At 43.6% G+C, this 20,164-nt stretch overlaps 4 protein-coding genes and 1 long non-coding RNA gene across 7 annotated transcripts in view; 2 read left to right on the forward strand and 3 right to left on the reverse strand.

Moving 5' to 3' along the window:
- The first annotated feature begins 162 nt into the window (after nt 1-162).
- LOC128769288 (homer protein homolog 3) lies at nt 163-8,362 on the forward strand. 2 transcript variants are annotated; one of them, XM_053882871.1, is made up of 10 exons: nt 163-418; nt 506-554; nt 1,599-1,755; nt 2,253-2,384; nt 2,448-2,552; nt 3,096-3,229; nt 3,479-3,635; nt 4,764-4,871; nt 6,809-6,889; nt 6,947-8,362. In XM_053882871.1, the coding sequence occupies exons 2-10, from the start codon at nt 532-534 to the stop codon at nt 7,130-7,132; spliced, it is 1,083 nt and encodes a 360-aa protein (XP_053738846.1). In that variant the 5' UTR covers nt 163-418; nt 506-531; the 3' UTR covers nt 7,133-8,362. The 2 variants fall into 2 exon arrangements, with proteins under 2 accessions (XP_053738846.1, XP_053738847.1); XM_053882872.1 differs by having other exon boundaries at nt 3,117-3,229.
- Nucleotides 7,639-9,071, reverse strand: LOC128769290 (ubiquitin-60S ribosomal protein L40-like). Of its 2 annotated transcripts, XM_053882874.1 has the most exons (5): nt 8,824-8,986; nt 8,617-8,729; nt 8,034-8,120; nt 7,865-7,967; nt 7,639-7,775 (listed from the first exon to the last, which is right to left on the reverse strand). In XM_053882874.1, the coding sequence occupies exons 2-5, from the start codon at nt 8,717-8,719 to the stop codon at nt 7,682-7,684; spliced, it is 387 nt and encodes a 128-aa protein (XP_053738849.1). In that variant the 5' UTR covers nt 8,720-8,729; nt 8,824-8,986; the 3' UTR covers nt 7,639-7,681. The 2 variants fall into 2 exon arrangements, with proteins under 2 accessions (XP_053738849.1, XP_053738848.1); XM_053882873.1 differs by having other exon boundaries at nt 7,865-8,120; nt 8,824-9,071.
- Nucleotides 8,893-15,344, forward strand: LOC128769291 (uncharacterized). Its single transcript, XR_008416384.1, has 3 exons — nt 8,893-9,133; nt 10,301-10,456; nt 12,923-15,344. It is a non-coding gene; the product is annotated as an uncharacterized LOC128769291 (long non-coding RNA).
- On the reverse strand, nt 9,734-16,272 carry LOC128769287 (ceramide synthase 2-like). Its single transcript, XM_053882870.1, has 11 exons — nt 16,163-16,272; nt 13,894-14,065; nt 13,575-13,692; nt 13,152-13,270; nt 13,016-13,073; nt 12,890-12,940; nt 12,088-12,180; nt 11,853-11,981; nt 10,513-10,622; nt 10,289-10,442; nt 9,734-10,194 (listed from the first exon to the last, which is right to left on the reverse strand). Exons 2-11 carry the CDS (start codon nt 14,058-14,060, stop codon nt 9,988-9,990), a joined length of 1,206 nt encoding a protein of 401 aa, XP_053738845.1. The 5' UTR covers nt 14,061-14,065; nt 16,163-16,272; the 3' UTR covers nt 9,734-9,987.
- Nucleotides 16,273-18,113: 1,841 nt separating this feature from the next.
- The window catches only part of LOC128769671 (cortexin-1-like), a 4,837-nt gene continuing 2,786 nt past the window's right edge, over nt 18,114-20,164 (reverse strand). Inside the window, exon 2 of the mRNA XM_053883588.1 lies at nt 18,114-20,164. This exon is cut by the window's right edge and continues 59 nt beyond it. Within this exon, the coding sequence (XP_053739563.1) occupies nt 19,522-19,797 (276 nt within the window). The 5' untranslated portion in view covers nt 19,798-20,164 and the 3' untranslated portion in view covers nt 18,114-19,521.

A 20,164-nucleotide genomic window follows, 5' to 3' on the forward strand; every position in this document is an offset into this window, starting at 1 on the left:
TCCTCTCATGAAAGGATGTATGGGGTAAAGAAAGAAACTGATCAGTCCCCCCGAGCTGAACCGTGTCCTCCAGAACGACAGCACGGTCGGACCTATCAAATCCAGCCGCTGGCCGGCGACACAGGTCCCGCCTCCTGCAGCAGCGAGCCGGCGGCAGGTGGTGTGTGGTGGTCGAGCAGTAGCCGCCGTCCTGCGCCTCGGTCAAAGGAGAAGGCAAATAGACTTCACGCTTTATGCTGTTGTCGGAAGACCGTACCATTCTACCATCTGTTACGTTTGGGGACGAACTTGGCGGCTCAGAACTCCCCGAAGGTCTCGTCGGACTTGATCGCATCATCACCATCATCATCGGCATCTACTGGAACAACCATAACTGTTTCACCCCGCTGTTTTCCAAGAGGTTTCAGATGGAAATGGGGTGAGCATGTTTGTCATTAATATCCGCTTTATTCATCTTTAAAATTCCTTTATTGCCATAGTTACTAAAAGTGCATTTTCTTCCCAGAAAAGACGCTTCAGTCAGACTGTAAGATGTTTCCGCAGCACAGAGAAAGGTAAGAACCAGCTTGGACAATGAGCTTTCCTCCAATAAATGTGATGATCTGCTAAAATAATGTGATAGAATGACTTCACAGACATTGATTTACAGTTATTTAAACTAAATACATACACCTGAATCGAGTGGAGGCTCATTTTTTATTCACTTTATATGCATCAAACAGCTGTTTTTATACTGTAGCGTAAGGATTCTAGTTTTAAAGCTGTGATCAATGAAGCGCACTCACATCTCTAATGTTAAACAGCTGTGAGTCAAAAGATTAGAGCAGATCAGGCGAACAGGAGAAAGCAGATTGTAAAAACTGTTGCACGGGGGGATGGAGGGGCTGATGAATGACTGTCTAATTCCTGAGGTGTCCATCAAATCTCCGCCAGTCTGGGAGACCCCATTAAACCCCCACTACGACATCCATCTGCCGGGGACCAGGGTCATGTCGTTCACCACGATGAACCTGGAGAACCTTAAAATTATTTTAACTTTCAGACTGGATTTATAATGTAAAAAACATCTGTCACGTGTCTCATTTCAAGATACCATTTCCCTCCCAAATTCCACGACAACAGATCTCTGAAACACCACCAAAGTCTCAATATCACCCATGCTATTCTCCCAGCCAAATGTCTATCCGTCAAGTCTTATTTTTTCCTAAATAATAGTGGCTTTGTTGCATAGATATGTTGTCCTGGGATCCTGGTTATTTCTCGGGCTGCACCCGGAGAGCAATGTTTCTATTAGCTATAATCCACATCTCAGCAGTTTATAAACTTATAAATAAAAATAAAAATATTATGTATATGTATATATATAATACATATGTCAACCTTCTTAATACTCACTTCCTTTTATCTGCAATGTAATTACAATGTAATGTCTTGAGGAAAATTCAATTGCAATTATTATTTATTTGGAGAAATAATAAAGTAAATGAGCAGTTGTTAGGCTTCTTGAGGTCTACACATTTTCAGATGCCTCTTCCGTGTAACTTTATATCTCTCATTGTAACCAACGTTTCCATTTTTGGTTCTGTTTCCGCCTCCAGGGAGCAGCCGATCTTCAGCACGCGAGCCCATGTCTTTCAAATCGACCCAAACACCAAGAGGAACTGGATCCCGGCCAGTAAACACGCAGTCACTGTGTCCTTCTTCTACGATGCCAGCCGCAACGTGTACCGCATCATCAGTGTGGGCGGGACCAAGGTGAGGCAGGTGCTGGAGGAGGCTACATCATTGATGGTGGTGAGGACAAACATCCATTCAAAGCTCCTCGCTGGTTTGTGGATGAAGATTATGAACAACAAGAGACAAAGTCAAGCCGGGTGGGGAGGGGTGGGTGAGGGGGGGGTCTTTCTCATCTGACCCACATTGCTGTCCGGCAGTTGCCTGGTTAGCATCCCAATCCTGTCAGGACTGACGTCTGGCAAGAGTGTAATCTTCACTCCAGCTCTTCCTATCAGACATGCCGGCGTGGAAAAGCCGGCCGCAGGCTTCATGTAATCTTTTGTTGGGGAGGAAATATGCAAGAAAACGCACTTCCTCGTCCTAAGCTGCTGAAGGACTGGAATCCCGGGTGTCTAAATCTGCTGCATTATCATCACCAGTCACGTAAAAAGTCTTCAAATTGATCTGTTTTTGTTTGAAAATGAAAGAAAAATGTCTTGAAAAATCCAATGTTGAGCCGTCGTTCCACTGCGCAGGCGATCATCAACTGCATCATCACCCCCAGTATGACGTTCACCAAGACTTCCCAAAAGTTCGGTCAGTGGGCGGACAGCCGGGCCAACACTGTCTATGGTCTGGGCTTCGCGACGGAGCAGCAACTGCACCAGGTGACTCCTGGGTTTCCTGCCACTTCCGTGTTGACGTCCTAACACCTCCTGTTGTTTTGAAAGTTCTCTGAGAAGTTCAAGGAGGTGAAGGATGCGGCGCGCCTGGCACGAGAGAAGTCGCAGGACAAAGAACTGGCCAACTCAGCGCTCAACATCGCCGTCCCTCAGGTGAGCTGGAGCCACACCTGCAGCCTTCAGATCAGTGAACACATGAAGAAGAGAGATGGAGGCGAGGGCGGCGCCTGAACTGGGTTACTGGTCTCTGTAGAGAAAGTGAGGAATCTAGGACGACGGTAAAATTATCTCACGCTGCCCTCCAGCAGACTGTTGCTTCTTTCTGCCACCCTGTCTCTCAGATGTATTGATCAAGGAACCCGGCGTCGGCTCAAGACTCCGGGATCAATCGATGATAATTACCTGTCAGTCACAGCCGGCTGCTCCCAAGAATGCGCCCGATTTCTTTTCATCCTAAACCTGCCTCCATTTAAACCACATGAAAGTACTGCAGTTACAAGTTGGAAGGTTGTGTTGACGCCTTTTTGTGATCCTCTTTCTTTGTCCTTTTCTGTCCCCCTCTGGTGGTAATGCTCCCTAGTTCTCTCAGGTGAGTCTCTGGACTCCGCTAAAGCAACGGCTTGTTTGTGTCAGCAGCTTGCACAGCTTCACTTCACCGCTGATGCAGGAGAGTCCATTTACTGATGTGTTCCTCAGGACCTCTCGGACGAACTCCAGTCGCCTCCAGTGATGTGTGTGAACGGACCAGAGGACAAACTCTACCGCAGCCAAAGCGCAGACATCACTCTGGCTTCAGAGAAGGAGCGAATTAAGAAGATGCTGTCTGAGGGGTAATTTCTCAGCACTATGAAAATGCTATATAAATAGAGCCTTATTTGTAGTAGCGTTAATACAAATTATTTTTATGTAAATAATGAGACAAAATGTGTGTGCAGTGTTCAAAATATACAACAAAATTGTCCCAAAAAAAACAAAAACTTGCAGGTGTTTATTACTGTTATGGATGCATGAAATATGTCAGGAAGTTTAAATCTCAAAAAACCTAATGTAAAGTGATGGTTTATTTGTGTTGCGTGTAGGTCCATTTGTGAGATGAACCTGGAGGCAGAGCTCTTCACTCTCCAAGACAGCAACACCAAGCTAATCGCGGCGCTGCACGAGGCCAACACGAACGTGGAGCAGTGGAAGAAACAGCTGGCCGCCTATCAGGTGGAAACAGAGCGGCTCAGGGAGCAGGTGATGTTCCCGGAACATTAATCTTTGTGGCGAACCCTCCGGAGTTCACGCTGCTCACCAGTCACTGGGTGCATGCTGGGATGCGCTGATGCCCCCTAGATCAGGATAAGAGGTTTAAGAGAATGGGCGGGTGGATTAGCTGCTCAATACAAACCGCTGGAGGAAGTTTGACCTCAATAATGTACAGAGCCGGACGGGAATCAAGCTGACAGGAAATGATTTGTATTTATTTGGAAGGCTTGTTTAAATGTATATAATAAATACGCCTAAATATCTTAAAGCATCTTTGCCGAGCCATGAGAGGGAAATGATGCTCAGAAAACGGTGTCAAAGTCTGAATCGAGTCGCTTGTACTTGTTAATACAACTCCGACTAGCGTTGCTGTAATGATGGCGTATCACTGGAGCGTGACTTCTTGTGTCGTGCAACCACCTGCAGGGGGTGTAGTCGCTTGTCAATAAAAGCTACTTTCACCTTTACTGCTCCCTGATCCCTCGGGAACCCGCCGAGCCCGTTGTTCTCATTCAATGTTCAATTCCCTCGGTCACTCTCTGCTTGCCGTCATCGATTTTGAGATCATGTCTTTGGCTCCAGTCTGTGACGTGGACTCACCAGTGGCCCTGCAGAGGGTGGGGGCCAGGTGGCTGAAAATGGTTCACATCTCTTGGGGGGGTCTTAAAGGGAGAGGGGTATCTAGGGCAGCAATATCCTACTTTCAATGCCCCAGTTAGGGGAAAAAAAGCGACACCAGAGGGAGGCGTCAGTCGTGTCTGTCTCTCGCTGCTCTGCTCCACCACACAGAAACGCAGGGTCTAACACTCTAAAAACTTGACTTTCGCCTGTGGATCTTTTTCATTTCCGTTTATTGTCTCTATTCATGTGAACAAGATTACTGCTCACATGGTGGTTCTACTGTAATCTGCTTCATGCCTGTCCTGAAATCCACAATGGACTCTGACGTCATTTCTCCAATATCTCTTTCGGTAATCCATGACGCAGGAGCGTGTCGCCGAAGCTCATTCAACCCAGTTTTGAATTTGCAATTCAGCATAACAGGATTGTTTTATTCTTAGGTGAGTGGTAGATTTCAATCGCAGCTCTGTGTTTATTCTGCACTTGTGTTGTCAGGTGGCCGACCTGGAGGCTCACGGGGGTCACGGCCCGAGTGACCTTCTGAAGGACGAGCTCACTCAGTCCCTGGAGGAGCTGGAGGCTCTGCTGAAGGCCAAAGACGAGGTGATCCACTTATGCTGGAGTCTAAATCATATCATCATATATCCATATTTGCTGGAATGGTTCAGCCGCGTGATGCCTCTCCTGTGCTAGATAAATCCTCACTATAGGACGTAAAGGTCCTGAATTTGAAATGAATAAAACGTAAAAAAAAAAAACAATCTTTATTAGCACATTTAACTTGAAACAGAAACACACCCCATCTCTACATTTGGAAGGAGCACCACACCTGACTACAGAGAACATGACTCATCCATTCAGATGTCCACATCAAAAATGAAATATATAAACCAAAAAAGCAGACAAATCCCTCAAGACACATCATATCAATCCAGATGAATTCAGCAGGAAGGTAACTACTGAATTAAATGTTTTATCAGTGCGACGATGAAGCAGTAACATGGGAATATTTCGCTCTTTTGCAGAACCGTCCCTAAAAATAATCGTAGCTGGTGAATAGCCTCAGGTGGCTTTGTGCCTCGACACTCTCCCAACAATGTCAATATTCCGATTAGAGATGCTCCGATCAGGATTTCTGCTGCCGATCACTGATACGATCACATGGATTGACAATGAATTTGTCATCAAAATGATGAGACCTTGTGCGTATATTATGTGAAAAACATGAACTTTAAATCATTTTAATTCAGACACGTTTATATACCTCTTCAAGGTGGCAAAAAAATAGAAAACCTGAATTTCTGTCAAAAGGACAACTGAAAAACATTCAATTCAACGTGAGACGCCACAGTTTGGTGAATGTCTAGAGACTGTGCTGTGTCCGTGACATGTTTACATACTGTAGCACAGAGGTGGGCAATTAAATTTCCCAAGGGGCCGGGTTATATATTGTGACCGTTGAGAAGGGCCGTCAAACACAAAGAGAGGAGGACAAGAGAAAATTGAAAATAAAAATCATGTGTGATTATGAATTTACACTGTAAAAATGCATAGAAACTGTTGGTTTGTTGTGTTTTATTTAATTTAAACCACATTCCATTTAAAGATTGTCAATGTGGCTCATACATTTCAAAATTTACTTTCAATTCTGATGTATTTTAAGGGACATGAAATACTCCTAAAATAGCCAACGGAAAAGATTTAGAAAAATAATTAAACAAGAAAGTTATGTTTCAGTTACATCATAATAAACAAAAAACAATCCATAAGACAAAATGTCAGAGACAACAACAATGTCAGTTTTATTGTTTTGCTCTGACTCCAGGAGGGCCACATAAATACAGTCAAAGGGCCGCATTTGGCCCCCGGGCCGCACTTTGCCCAGGTCTGCTGTAGCAGGACTTCAAGACAGAGAGCACTGCATTTATGAAAGTTTCCACTCTTTATAAGTTTCAGATTCAGGTTGCTGACGAACAATGGCGACGGATCCGGTCGTTTCCGTCTTCGCGTAAACGACACCAGCTCAGTGAAATGAATGATTATTTCTTATCATTCTGAAAGTCAAGGTCAGACCGGCGGGTGTTGCTAAGCGTCAGCTGCGCTAACAGCCTGCTGCTGAGGAACCAGCGGTCTCACTTTCATGAGCCCGGAAAACTCTCCGTGCTGCATCAAGTGCTGGAGCTTTATATGGCGGATTTTGCGTAATTTGAAGGCGCTTCCCTGCATAGCATTTTCCTGTGCATGTGCTGCAGGATGCAAACTTTACATGAAAGAACCTCCACAGCAGACATGCTGCTGCTTAGTGAACAGCCAGTCGGGAGGAACAGATGTGATCGGAAATTACAGGTAGTGATCGGCATTCACCGTTCAGGATTGGTGAACGATCCATCGGTGCATCCCTAATTCCGATGCTTGTTTTATAATATATAGAATTATTGCCATTGATTGTAGGCTTTGTTTTACAGACTAAGTGTATTTGTACTGTAGAAGTTGGGCATGTTGTTTTTTTGTTTCTGATCTGATCGTCCTCTCCATTGCAGGAAATTCACATTCTCCAGAGCAAGAAGTCAGAGTACCATCAGATCGAGCACGAGCGAGACGAAGTCATTCGCCGGCTCCGTGTAAGCTTCAGATTTCAATCACAAGCTGGAAGTCGTTCACTGAGCCGCTTCCCGCAGGAGATGGAGATCCGGACGTCTGACTTGGAGCGGCGCGTCCAGAGCTCGGAGCAGAACCTGAACAGCTCCCTGGAGGAGCGCGACCGCATGGACACTGAGATCCAGCGGGCCATCGAGGTACTGGACATCAAGATCTTTGACCTCAACGACCTCCGCCAGAGCCTGGTGAAACTCATCGACAAGTAAAGCACTTGTAGTGTCGCGTTAATTCAGTGCTCGCGTTGCTTTTAAGGAAAAGCTCCATGCAATAAACCGACCGTAAGGTAAGTGCTCAACTGTTACTCATAAAGGTGCTTGTAGTTTTTCATAATTATTTTGTGGAAACACGAAAATGCAGTGTGAACGGTGACAGGCCTTTTTGCACATGACATACTGAACAGAAGAAACAGAGAGTCTGACAAAGTTAGTTTCATAGCGTTTTGATTCCGTAAATAAGAGTATTCTACAGAAACTTGTGGTTGGTCTATGGCCTCACCCGCTCCTACTGTGTGTGAACACGCCTTCTGCAGCAGTTTCAGAGACTCCATGCCTTCACACTTACGTCCGCACGGAACAACCAGCTGTTCAAAGAACCATGTTTTTGTTTGCAACACAATTGTGCTGAGCCTTACTGCGCAGGACTGACACTGCTGGAAATAAAGGAAACCTACTGATCCTCCAAGGGCTGCTCATTGAGAAGTGAAGCGCACAGCGTGAGACAACCGTTTTATTGGTTCTATCAGTGACTCCAGTCAGTTACTTCAGCTTCTTCTTCGGCCGGATGTTGCTGGTGTGGCCACATTTTTTCTTGCGGCAGTTGCTGGCGCGCGGATGGAGGCGAGCGTAGCACCTGGAAAGAAGCAGCAAATAAAGCGCCGTCTCCATTGCGACAGTAGTTTCATCACTCTGTTTACTTTCATGAGGCGGTGGGCTACCTACTTGCGACAGACCATCTTGTCACAGTTGTACTTCTGGGCCAGTACCCTCAAAGAGGGTTCGATGACGCCGCCTCTCAGGCGCAGGACCAGATGCAGGGTGGACTCTGCGGACAGACAGCGATGAAGAGCGAAGCGGCCGCGACATGACCAGGCGACAAAGAGCCGCTGACCTTTCTGGATGTTGTAATCCGACAGGGTGCGTCCGTCCTCCAGCTGCTTCCCTGCAAAGATCAGACGCTGCTGGTCCGGAGGGATTCCTGCACAGACACAGCAGGGGCTCTGTTTACGTGCCAGCTTCTGTACCCCCACATGTCACGGCATCACCGCTCAAGATGAGAGCTGCTTTATTTGAATTCTTCGGCCGCAGAAAGGACAAAAATATTTAAAAAGTTGTATATGTGCTTCCATTGTTTTGGCTAAAGTTAGCATCATAGCACTGAAAGCACGCTGTTCTTTGGAGGTCAACAACTTAAAACAATACAGAATGATCTCAACAATAAAAGAATATTCTCCGAACACTTAAAATGTCTCTTCATTTGGTGGTTTATGAACACGGCAGTTTTTGCTTCTACCGTTTTATTGCTCACGTTCTCAAGTCTTTACCTGCATTTGGAGATGGTCCAAATTGTTACACAAGATCCAACAACTCTAACTGGTTTGTTGGGAATATTCAGGCTGTGTTCTTCATACAAAATGCTCCCAGTTCAAACTGGTGGAGAGTGAACAAATGCGAGATGTGTCACTTCATTCTACCTTCTTTGTCTTGAATCTTGGCCTTGACATTTTCGATGGTGTCGCTGGCCTCCACCTCCAGGGTGATGGTTTTACCCGTCAGGGTTTTCACAAAAATCTGCATCTTTTTTCTCCTTCAAAAAACAAAACGGGAATGAGTGTAAACACCAGCAGTGAACTTCTCGACTCTGTTTCAAAAGTTGGAGAGGAAATTCAACATGCACTTACTGTTAGAGCAGAGACGGCAGTCAACGGCAGCAGTGGAGTTTCTGACAGGAATCTAGCTGAACAAGTTCATGATCTTGGACTCAGTGATGGGAGGGTTCACTATCAGTGTCATAGTGAATGATGGGTAAGTGCCCTCAGGATGTTATCGGCAATAAAGCTCTATTCTCACTGTGTCATTGAGGCTGTGCTTTTTTGTCCTTTAATCTTAATTTTAAAACATTCACATAATACTTTTTCTTTGTTGTTCAACTTCCTGTTTCCCTCCGTGTGTGGGTGGGCGTCAGACCTCCTCACTCACTTCCGCTTTTGGGTAAAACGGCCAATATTGCTGAGGTGTAATGTGGTTTATAGTGTTCATAGTGAAAGGTTAATATTTGCTCGGTTTACACCAGTGATGATGTTCTCGCGAGGAGTCACCTTTGTGCTCAACACCTCTTTAAATCCGAACGGAAGTGGACCTTCTGTTACTTCCTGTGAGCGCTTTCTCAAAAGTTTTTGCAATAGTTTGATCATTTCTGCACGTTATTGTCGCATTTTTTAAATCGTTTTTTCGTGGTTTATTGTTCCTTTGTGTATGTCATTAATGTTTTATGTTTGTCTCTAATCTCTAATGTTATTTTGCGGCTGTAACAAGCAAAAATATCCCCTATGCAGGAAGGATAAATGCAGTATAACCGAACAAACTGGTTACTAAATAATGGCTACTGGTTAATGAATATCGTCTGCCAACCCGATTTAGTTTATCTTGTTGAAAACGTGTTTCTCTCTTAAACCATCAACCATTCCATACACTAGCATAACAAAATTGTTACAGTTTAATAGCAAACATTACATTTAAGCAATGCAATATCTGCTCTCTCCTTTTTATTATATTTAGCGTTTATGATAACTGAGTCACAATATTAAGAAAAACAAAACATTTACGTTCGATTATTTGTCATCTTTGTCTGGCACTTTATTACATTTTGCACTTGTGATACACAATATAGGCTGCAATAAACTACTGTCAAGTATTGTAAACACAACTGCAGTGACTTTCTTAAATCATAAACCTACCTAAAATATAGAGATTGTAAATGTGGTGGACACTTTTAGCAAGTACAGCAGCAGCCTCCCAAAGCTCTTCCAACTTTAGAGTCTTTTGTTTTGTTTTGAAGGTAGTCATCACTGAGCTTTCCGCATCCTCTCGGCGACGGTGGCTCGGTGGTTGGTCAGATTATTCAGGACACAGTTGTTGGTCAGCATGGACAGTTTGTTGTTCATGGAGTCTTTATTCCTCTTCCAGCTGTGGCCTCCGTCTCCCTCCGTACTTCCATCTTCTATAGGCTCTTCAGGCTCGCTCTCCTCATCACTCCGCTCATCTTTGTCCATCTGAGGGCAGAATTTCACTCATGTTCCAATACATTTCACACGACTAGTTGAACACTTTTAACTTGTGGCTGCAGTGCTGATGGTGAAACCTCACCTCTCCTTTCAGGAATTTCGACACCATGCGCAGGATCAAAGTGGCCCAGAACACGTGCAGCGCTTGCAGGATCATCAACAAGACGTTAAAGAAGTAGTAGCCAAAAAAAGGCTGGAAGGTCTCCATGGACAGCACCAGGGTGGTGTGGATGATTCTGCCGACAAGCAGGTCAGTTGGTACCGGTAGGGGTCAAACGTGGGAGGCATTAAAAAAAAAGAACCCACTTGCAGGGGAATATCACCAGGCGGGTCACGAGGAAAACCACAGCAAACACAACGAACAAGGCGTCACACACTTTCCTCCAGCCGGTGCCGTAGTTTAGCATCTTCGCAGACTGGAAAACAAGCATGACAAAAAACACATTTCGTCCGTCTATTGATGCAAATGCTGTGTGTATACAGCAAGAGATGTAGCAGCAACCGCGCCATCTAGTGGTCATATTAGGTGCTGAACCTAAGGACGCTGAATCTAACGCCTTCATCCGGGAGTTGCTTTACCTATTTTACCTACTTTATATATTAGTTTATCAACTACTTTCCCTCTCTAAATAGGCAAAAGTCTGGAGCCAAGGTTTTCACCACACGCGCAGCCAAATGTTCGGCTGTATTTAACTTGTTTAGGTGATGTTATTTTTGGAGTGCAAGAGTTTATGGAAGCTATATTACCGATGGTTACCATCCACTTAAAAATACTTTGGCTCTCCCACTGGTGGAACAGCTTGCGCCGCGAATTCACACATTCTTGACTAAATCACTCTTTAGGGTTTTCTTTTTTTTGTCCATGGATTGATCGGAAAATAGTGAAGTATCACAACAAAGTGTTGGGCTTTTGAGGTGTTTGCTAGAATAAAAACAAATACATAAATGACTTAATGAAACCAATGAACGTGTCGTAGACGTTAGAAAAGCAGGCGGTGAGCAGAAAAAATTGAGTGGTTTTGTTTGCAGTATTAAATTATGATCCCTTAAGATGAATAATTGAGAGGCTTACTATTCTCCTCGCCAGCGTCAGCCTGGACCCGACAGGCAGTGGGGACAGGAGTGTACGCTGAGGCTTGTGTGGCACTCGAGACGTCGCCACTGAACTCAATATAGTTAACATTGTATCTGATCTAACAACAGTATAACACGTTTTTAAATCAAACGTTTATTGCCGCTGCTTTTTAAAAAGGTATTCCTCCAACTGCAGATGACTTTAATATTAACACTCACATGATGCCACAGCACGTTGGTTACTTTTCCGTGACTCACAATAACAAGCACCACAGGCGTGTTCTTGTTTTTATTTAGACCCGTATACATATTGATTTTAAGCACACACAGAGATGTCATTTTGACTTCTGCGTTCAGCAAGTGCGTGTCCTCACACAGACCTCTGGCAAATCTATGCAAACGGAGGCAAATTTCTGCCGTTGCTTAAATCCTCAGAATCTATGCCCTTTCTGCGTAAGCCTGATGCATATGGCAGTGCTTCATGGAGAAACACAGCCAACAATGCGACGTGGTGCTGCATCAGCGACACTCCTGAATGAAAGGAACCCAGGGTCACAGCTAGTGTGGTTTACCTCCAGGAGGATGTCGGAGACGTCGTGCAGAAGCATGACTAACGTGCCCACCCGGATGTAGTTGGCACAGTAGGAGAAGCTCAGCAGGAACATGGTGGCCAAGTGGTGAATCACCTGCTCTTTAAAATCCTGAGGGTCAGAAAGTTAGGAAGTGTAGTGATAGACACACTTCCACTTTTGTCCTTCTCTGAAATCAAAACGGTGTTGAGAGGATCTGAGTGGCGCCGGCGCTCACCTTCCTCTTGACATCGACAGAGATGCGCAGCAGCAGGGAGCCGTAGAAGCCCAGCTCCAGCATGTAGTACCAGTAATGCGCTCGCTCCACGGGCTGAGGAGGAAGGGTCCGGTGAGACACTAAATATGATGCTGGAAAGCTCTTTTTTAAATCAGACTTTGATCGCATGAAACATAATTTATTGTTTGAATATGTTGACAGTAAAATAAAAACGGGATTCAGGCAAAATCAGAACAACACAAGAGTTAACAAGTCACAGGTGTAGAGGGAGGAACATGTGGGGTTCCTGTCGTCCGAGTGAGATGATGATGAATCCGAAAACAGATCAAACTTAAGACGGAGTGAATAAGTTGTATTAATCTCCATCATATCAAAAATATGTTTTTTTGTTATTATTCTTCAAATGTTCTGTACATATTCTTAATATGTATTTCCATGTTTACTGTTTATATTCATGTATATTTATATAATAAATATGTTTTTATGCATTTACATTGCTGATTTTAAAGAATTTAAAAGGACATATAAATGGGAATTTATGTGGCTTTTCATGAATAAACTGAACATGATATTTGGTTTTTCAATAAAAAATAAAATTTGAATTGGTTTTAAAATAAAAAAATAAAATATATATTTTTTTTAAGTGTAACATGTTCAAAAAAAAATATATACTATATATATATATATATATATATATATATATATATATATATTTCAAACCAAATATCATGTTCAAAACACTTATGGACATATTTTTTGGCAGCACACTTTTAACGCTCAGTATTTACTTCTATGATTTCACCTGAACTGGATACTGTCTCCAACACTCCCGCAGGTCCCAGAACCAGGGCCTCTGGGAAAAAAAAAAAAAGAAAGAATTCCAGTGATGAAAAAAAAAAAGGCTGAAGCCGTTTCTGGCTTTACTCACGTCAATCAAACACAGGAGTCCGCCCATGAAGGACGTGAGGTAGAAGAAAAACCTCCACCTGGACAGAAGAGGTCAGTAAGGTCAGACGTGCCTCACCCTGACGGTGTCGCTCACTAGAGGATTTGCAGTGACCTACGCTGCTTCACTGAACTTCTTGGTCTGCGAGGGTCGGTCTTGAGACCTGCGCAGTCGGAACCAGGTCTCAATCTGTCGCTGGCTTTTTCCACTGAGTTCCATTAAACTGGCTATTTGACTCTGGAAACCAAAAACATGCGGAGTGACCACACAGATATGCTTGGCTAAAGTCAGTCATCGTGTCAGATTGTTCTATGATTTCACACGCTGCACTTCTTACAGTGTGTTCCGAAGCATCCATTGTTCGGCTCTTCTCTTAAATCACTTTGATTTACGCTCCACCATGAAAGGCTCTTCATAAATATGTTTGATGGATCGAGTGACTTTAAACTCACGAGGTACAATCAAAGCAAACCACAGGCTGCAACTCCCTTCAGCCCAAACAAGATTCGTGGGAGATTTCTCCGCCCCCTGCTGGGATTACCTGCGTGGGATGCCTGCTCTGCCCAGTGTAAAAGGACTCCAGCTTTGGGGAGGGGGCCACAGCCCTCACAGGTCTATTCTTCACCCCCAAACATCTGCCCATGGGCGGGGCGCAGCACCTGTGGGTCAGAGACAAACAAAAGGGCAGTGTGTTTGGTCTCATGATGGCTGGAGGGCCTCATCTTACAGGCCCGCCTGAGGGCAAAGTATATTGGTCTGTCGCCGACACGGTGGAGCCACAAGATTCAATAAAAAGAACGCCTCGACTTTAATGATGAGATATTTATTCTGGCGGAAAGGCCCGGTTTTGCCTCTCGTACCTCTCAAACATGCATCTGAGCACCAGAAATCCCAGAGCGAGTGGCAGACTCATGAGAAGATCCAGAGGCTGTGGTCGGCTGGAGTCAGAAAGCTTGTCCATGTCTTCCCATGTGACACCAGGAGGAAGCCAGTAGTCTTGTTTCCAAATGTCAGGCAGCAGGTCCATTTGCTCTGCGGGAGGAAATTGGAGTTAGAACACGTGAAATTGAATAAAAACCACACTTGATAAAAAGATGTCACAGTTTAGAGATTGATTTGCTGGAAAATAGGTCAATAACAGAGTTATGATTTAGTAGAACTGAGTAAAATACAATATAATCCACCCAAATAATACACAATATAATCCAAAACATATTTCACTGAAGCTTTCAGTGAAATACAGGCTAACTTAACCGTCAGTTAATTTGCATATATGTTGGTTAACATTGCACCATTGACTTTCAGTGAGATACAAGGTCACATGACCTGGTCAAAACAGGTAGAAACCGAACAATTTGACTTATAAAAACACATCACACAATCAAATCACTGCAATAAATCAACTTTAACAGAGACAAAATTCAGCAACATTTTTGATGCTTTTCTCATTCACTTCCTGAGCACAGCATCTTCTTCAGGTCTCCTTTGTGTCTGCGTTATCGAAGCGCTGCGATGCTACCGCCACCTGCTGGCCAATTGCACTCACTGCTGAATATTATGAGCTCAAAATATGTGGATAAAATCTGTGAAATTCCGTTTTTAAAAAATCACAGTGTGGATGGAAGTGAGCTGTTTGGTGAATGTATGCACTGTCCGGGTGCCTTCCTAGTTCTGGCTAACAACGCGGCGTCTGCTTCAATGCTTGAATGAAGAAGCAGATGGATGTTTGGAAGAGAACTGAGACAGAATGAGGCAAAGCTCAACCACCAAGAAATTAATGGGAAAAAAGGTGGCAGTGAATGAAGACAGACTTGGCTGAGAAGTACGAACTAGATCCCACTAAAATATCAGCGAGAATGTGGGACACAAAGTTTCGATCCAATTCCGATGATGTTCAAATGAGGCAAAATGAAGGTGCACAGGAAAGTGTGGCGTGGTCGCGATGAAGGACCTAACCAGAGTCTTCATGGACCATGGCTTCACGTCCAACAGTTGGGGAGACTTGAGCTACGTGTAGATGCTGGACTTGCTGGTACTTTTGGCAGCATCAAGAAAAACTACTTTTGAGGTCTTTTTTTGGATTCAATTTTGGCAAATAAACGTGCACTAACTGTACTACTACCTTGAGCTTATGAGCATTAAAAGGCTGACTATTTCTGAGCCGTAAACACAGACGTCTTCCACATTCCATCCAACAGGCTTGTAAAGGCTTCGCCGTCAACTGTCGCACAATGAGCCCTAAAACCCACCTTTAGACTCATCGACCCAAACCGGGGTTATAAAGTCAATACATAAAAGTGTAAGTGTCATAACAAAGAATTACAGCGCAAGAATATGAAATCAGTGGGTGACACATTAACCAATCAGAGAACCGATGTCTATCATTTTTCAGATGTATATTCAGTAACATATCATGCGGCGAGGAGAATTCTCTCCGTTTACTCTGACATCCTGCTTGTCGGTACACATACATCCTCCAGCACGCTCCTGTAGGGCGTCATATCACGCATCTGCACACACCAAACCGGCTCCATGTTTGTAGTACAGAGGACGACCAAGGCCATTGTTCCAGAGACAACATGGAACCAATAGAACATCCACACTGGGCCACCTCAGGAGCAGGGAAGACACTGAGGATCAAGTACAGGTCCAAATGAAGTGGTGCAAAGATCTTCTGAGGCTCCACACTGTCTGTTCTTTCAGTATTATTGGTGTCTAAACAAAGAGGTTTTTGATACTGAGCCGAATATTTGACCTCAGTTGAATCTTCTTGAGGGGATTTTTGTCTTTGTGTGTAGCTTTCCGCAAGTGTTTATTATAGGCGGCGTGCGTCAGGCTTGTAACGGATGCATCCGCGTGTTGTGTTTATGTGCGAGGAATAAATCAAAGTCCTGGTCGGACCGTAATTGTTGTTGTGTGAAGTGAGGGTGCGTGGAAAAACTTAGTTCGGCCGCAAAGTTTGATCGAAATTGACATTTATGTTATGTTTAACATTTTTTTTTTCGAAAACAATGTCCACGTTAAAAAATGAAATAAAATAAAAACGACTGAGGTGTTTACGACTGTTAATCATTTGCTGATTTAAAACAGTTAAAGCGTTTAAAAGAACAAAAAAAAAATCATACTAACCTGTTGTTTTAAAATGCCGCAGTTTCTTTGGATATCGTGATAATCCAGAATATAGTGGCGCGTTATCCAGACAGACGCGACTCTCTGCACCGCTGACGACGACAGAGCAACTGTAGTTCACGAGTCAAGTTGGTAAAGAGATGCGGAAGTGAAGTGCGCGACCTTCACAGTAAAACCGGAAGTATTCTAATAGCCACAACACTTTTTAAATAAAGCCTCTTAATCACTTACACGTACAGTCATGTCTATTTTAAGTTAGTAGGAGGCTATTTTGGCTGAGTGTCATGTCACTGGTTTATGTCTGAATATATGTTTGGTTCTGCGTTAATAAAAAATGTGTCCCCACTACAACACAGGTTGTCTTCTCCAGCTTGACCAGGGCATCCTTTCATATGAAATTCCACATTTAAAATGGAGGAGCAGCTCTTCTTTGAGCCTTTTAAGGTCTCTCCCCACAGCCCAACAAAAGAGATCAACCAATAAGTCATCCGTGTAGTCTTTTGGCTCAGCTCTTTCAGTGCCACGACAGTCCGAGGCAGAGGTCTAAAAAGGTTCTTGGATGCAACGTGGATGAAATGACGCTACTAATCCCACAAAACTTTGTTAGCAATGCAGTTTATCAGTTTAATCTAGGTGGCGTTTCTTGACTTTTATTCCCACAAAAGATGACCCTTATAAACACAGCCCTCAAGCTACTCTTCTGTGTGAGCAGCTGATAGTATTGTCACGGGGGGAGATAAAACCTCGGCCTGAGGACAATTACTACTGTCATGCAGACAAACACTTTCTGTAGGGTGCGTCACAACACAATGTGCTCTTAGTTTGTTGCGTGATATGTTTGTTATAAGGCGTGTGTGTGTGTGTGTGTGTGTGTCAACGCTGCAGGGAAATATGTTTTGCATATTCAACATTGATTTGTTTGTGTGTGCACCTGTCTGGACTGGACCACGTATGCGGATGAAAGAAAGAAACGCTAACCTACTTCCAGAGCCAGTTTATAACCTCATATTCAGTCATATCTGGGAGTGATCCTGTAGCAGGTTCCACAGTTATTCTCCCCTCTCCAGCCTTGTTGGTTAATTCTGTTTGCACACTGTGGGAAAGAGCAGAGTCTTTGTTGTGAGTAAATTGTTAGAACCCAGCGAAGCAGAAATCTGCCCTTTTAATTGGCAGACTAATGAGGTGTTTTGTTTTTCTTTCCTACCCCGGAACCATCTGTGGCCACCAGATAAATGCTGACATCGCTTTTCGCTCTGGAGGCACTGACATACACAGCAACTTACTTCCCATTCCACTGTGAATAAGGATTTTTTTTATTATTATTGAACTCTGTAATAGATGAATAAAACAGAGTTAATCTCAATACAAAGTTTGATTGTAAAATATTTAGAGCTTAAAACGACTTACTACCCTCTGTAAAACGCCAAAACAAAACAAAATAATAATACATAGATAATATAAATAATAATGTAAAATTGTGATTTTGTTAAAAATAACTTTTTTAAAACAAATAATAGTGAAAGTTTGCCTGGTAATACTTATAAGAAGAGGCGTTTTGTATTGCACGGGTTGTCATTTACAGTAGTTCTGTTTGTTTTTAAGTAGTTTCTGCAAGTCTGTTTTGGTACAGTAGAGGGCGCTGTTTCCCGCTTAAGAGGTTAACGCCGAGGATTTAGGTTGAAACGCAATAAAAATGGACAGATCTTAACATCCTAATCAATTAAGTTTTATTTGTTTTTGTCACTGGAAAGTTTTGCTTTGAAGAATCCATCATTCAAAAGCCAAGGCCCAGCACGGCTCACACACTGGTGTATTTCATCTGGAGCCCGTCTGACTCTGAAGGCCATCCCTTATAAATTACCTGACTTTGTCCCTTTATTGGCTTCCAATGGATTAGCCTATTGATTTCATCTGCTCTAAATCTTTCTTACTGCCTCGGAACGCCAGGCTTTGCTCATGTAAAGTTTATGTGTGTTTGCTTTCAGAGGTTGTGTTTGCCGCGGTGGGGTGATGCAGAACATATGACAAGAAAAAGCTCTTATTTATTTAGAAATTTGAAAGACAACATTAGGAAAATATTCTCGTTTGATTTTTATCCTGCTAAAATATCCCCCCCCAAAAAAAACTACATTTTGCCGATTCATTTGAAGAAAAAAAACATAAATAAACAGGCTTTTAGATACAAATCTATAAAAGGTCCTTTTATATCCACATCGGTTAGAGCTTCAGGGTACAATAAGAGCACAAACATTCGAACAATAAAAATAGCTTGGAGGAGCAGCTACAGGCACTGTTTGCAGATGTGGCTGGTGCACACAACCAGACTGAAGGCAAACAGGATTAGGGCAGGAAATTAGTCTGCATGCATTTTACAATTACCACATTACATGACACAAGAGACGGTCGCTGGACCTCCACGTTTGTTAAAGGGATGACGACTGCAAATACTCAAAATGACTCTCTCTGTCTGCCATGTCACAGAGCTTGAGACCACATTGTCCTTTAGAAAAATACACATTTGTTAAGTGAAGCCTAACCTGAGGACTACGACGTTACTAATACAGTAATATTCAACACCCTTTGGTCTTAACACATTGACACGTTACTCCCTAACATACATCAATAACAAGGTGATGAAATAGAATAAAAACAGGAGTCAAACATGTTTCAGGACCCCCATAAATAAAAACAAAAATCTAATAAAAGAGGACATTTATTGTGCTCAGGTGTTTTATCTATTCATCTATATTATATGGGTTCAATTTAAAATTGTATGTTGATGTATTTAAATGACAATTTAAAGACAGTAACAAAACAACAAACATCTTTTTGGCTTTTTATTTACATGAGCTCCTTTGCCATTAGCGCCTCTCAACCCTGAATTGGCACCTGACTTTGGTTTAACATTCTCCATTGAATAGTTCTTGCTGCAGTTCAGGTAGTAAAACAGAAACCTCAGATAAAGAAAAAGCAGAGGTTCTGATAGTTTCTTGTCTTAGTTTTTACAGCCTAGCCGTTAGCATCCTTGCTGTTAGCATCTCAGTCTTAACTTCCAGTGTTGAGTACTGTGAAATAGAGACTTGTTTGTGGCGCTAACCGGAACTTTTCATGTCAATTTGAGGGTTAGATGAAGAATATTTATCAGCTGGAAGAACAGATGGAGTTACTGGGGAAAATGAAATCAATATGTTTCTGGGGTAAAAGTTATTGGAAAATTATTTCCAGATGTATGTTCCAGATGTACATGTTTCTGCTGCACAAAAATGTATATTTATGTGTCGCTGTGTTTCCTCAAAATGACTGAACTCATTTCATTCAAATCCTCAGCAAAATGATCACTTGATCCTCAACTGAAAACCTCAAACTAGTGCATAGTCAAACTGTCCGCGGTCCAGACCCTCTTTGTGGTCCGTCCAGGATGAGGACGGCATGCTGCTGTAGGGGTCCAGCAGGATGCGAACGCAGCGCACCAGGAGGAAAAGCAGCAGCAGCACGAGCAGGCCCACGAAGCACAGAGCCGTCCCCTGATCCGGGTGCCCTGCGACCGGCTGGAGAGCGGTGGGGGCCCTGGGAAGCCCGGGGGGCGCTGGCGAGGCCAGGTCGTAGTCCACGACCCAGTAGTTGGTGTTGCTCATCTTTAGGAGGGTTGGTGCTGAAGAGTCAGAGTCAAAGTGATTACTGCACGTCGATGTGGTTACTCAGGCAGAAAGAACAGCAGCGGACTGGGAGGAAGTCTCTGGTGCACTGAGCAGCAAGCCGCGACACGCTTGTTCATTAAAAACCCAGCGTCCTTCACTCTGGCGTTCTGTCTCCTACTTGGGGAAAAATGGCCCCACGATGCATGCGGCCTGCGCGGGTGTTAATTACAGCGCCGAGGTCCGGTGTAAATCTTAATCCCGTGACTGTTCCGTAGATCAATGAACATGGCCGCGGGCTGCGAACCTTCCTCGGGCTTGGTGAAGCCTTTGGTGTTTGATAGAGCGCCCTGGTGTGGCCATGTCA

Source organism: Synchiropus splendidus, chromosome 13 (assembly GCF_027744825.2).
Source record: "Synchiropus splendidus isolate RoL2022-P1 chromosome 13, RoL_Sspl_1.0, whole genome shotgun sequence".
Taxonomy (NCBI): Eukaryota; Metazoa; Chordata; class Actinopteri; order Syngnathiformes; family Callionymidae; genus Synchiropus; species Synchiropus splendidus.

Excerpts from the sequence above, each read along its gene's own strand:
- LOC128769288 (XM_053882871.1), top strand. The coding sequence starts at position 532 with ATGTTTCCGCAGCACAGAGAAAG. Across the intron at positions 555-1,598 it reads TTTCCGCAGCACAGAGAAAG|GGAGCAGCCGATCTTCAGCA; the intron begins GTAAGAACCAGC and ends TTCCGCCTCCAG. Across the intron at positions 1,756-2,252 it reads TCAGTGTGGGCGGGACCAAG|GCGATCATCAACTGCATCAT; the intron begins GTGAGGCAGGTG and ends TCCACTGCGCAG.
- LOC128769290 (XM_053882873.1), bottom strand. The coding sequence starts at position 8,719 with ATGCAGATTTTTGTGAAAACCCTGACGGGTAAAACCATCACCCTGGAG. Across the intron at positions 8,121-8,616 it reads CAAGATTCAAGACAAAGAAG|GAATCCCTCCGGACCAGCAG; the intron begins GTAGAATGAAGT and ends GTGTCTGTGCAG. Across the intron at positions 7,776-7,864 it reads GACAAGATGGTCTGTCGCAA|GTGCTACGCTCGCCTCCATC; the intron begins GTAGGTAGCCCA and ends GCTTCTTTCCAG.
- LOC128769287 (XM_053882870.1), bottom strand. The coding sequence starts at position 14,060 with ATGGACCTGCTGCCTGACATTTGGAAACAAGACTACTGGCTTCCTCCT. Across the intron at positions 10,623-11,852 it reads TCTCCGACATCCTCCTGGAG|TCTGCGAAGATGCTAAACTA; the intron begins GTAAACCACACT and ends CTTGTTTTCCAG. Across the intron at positions 10,195-10,288 it reads CGAAATTCCTGAAAGGAGAG|ATGGACAAAGATGAGCGGAG; the intron begins GTGAGGTTTCAC and ends TTCTGCCCTCAG.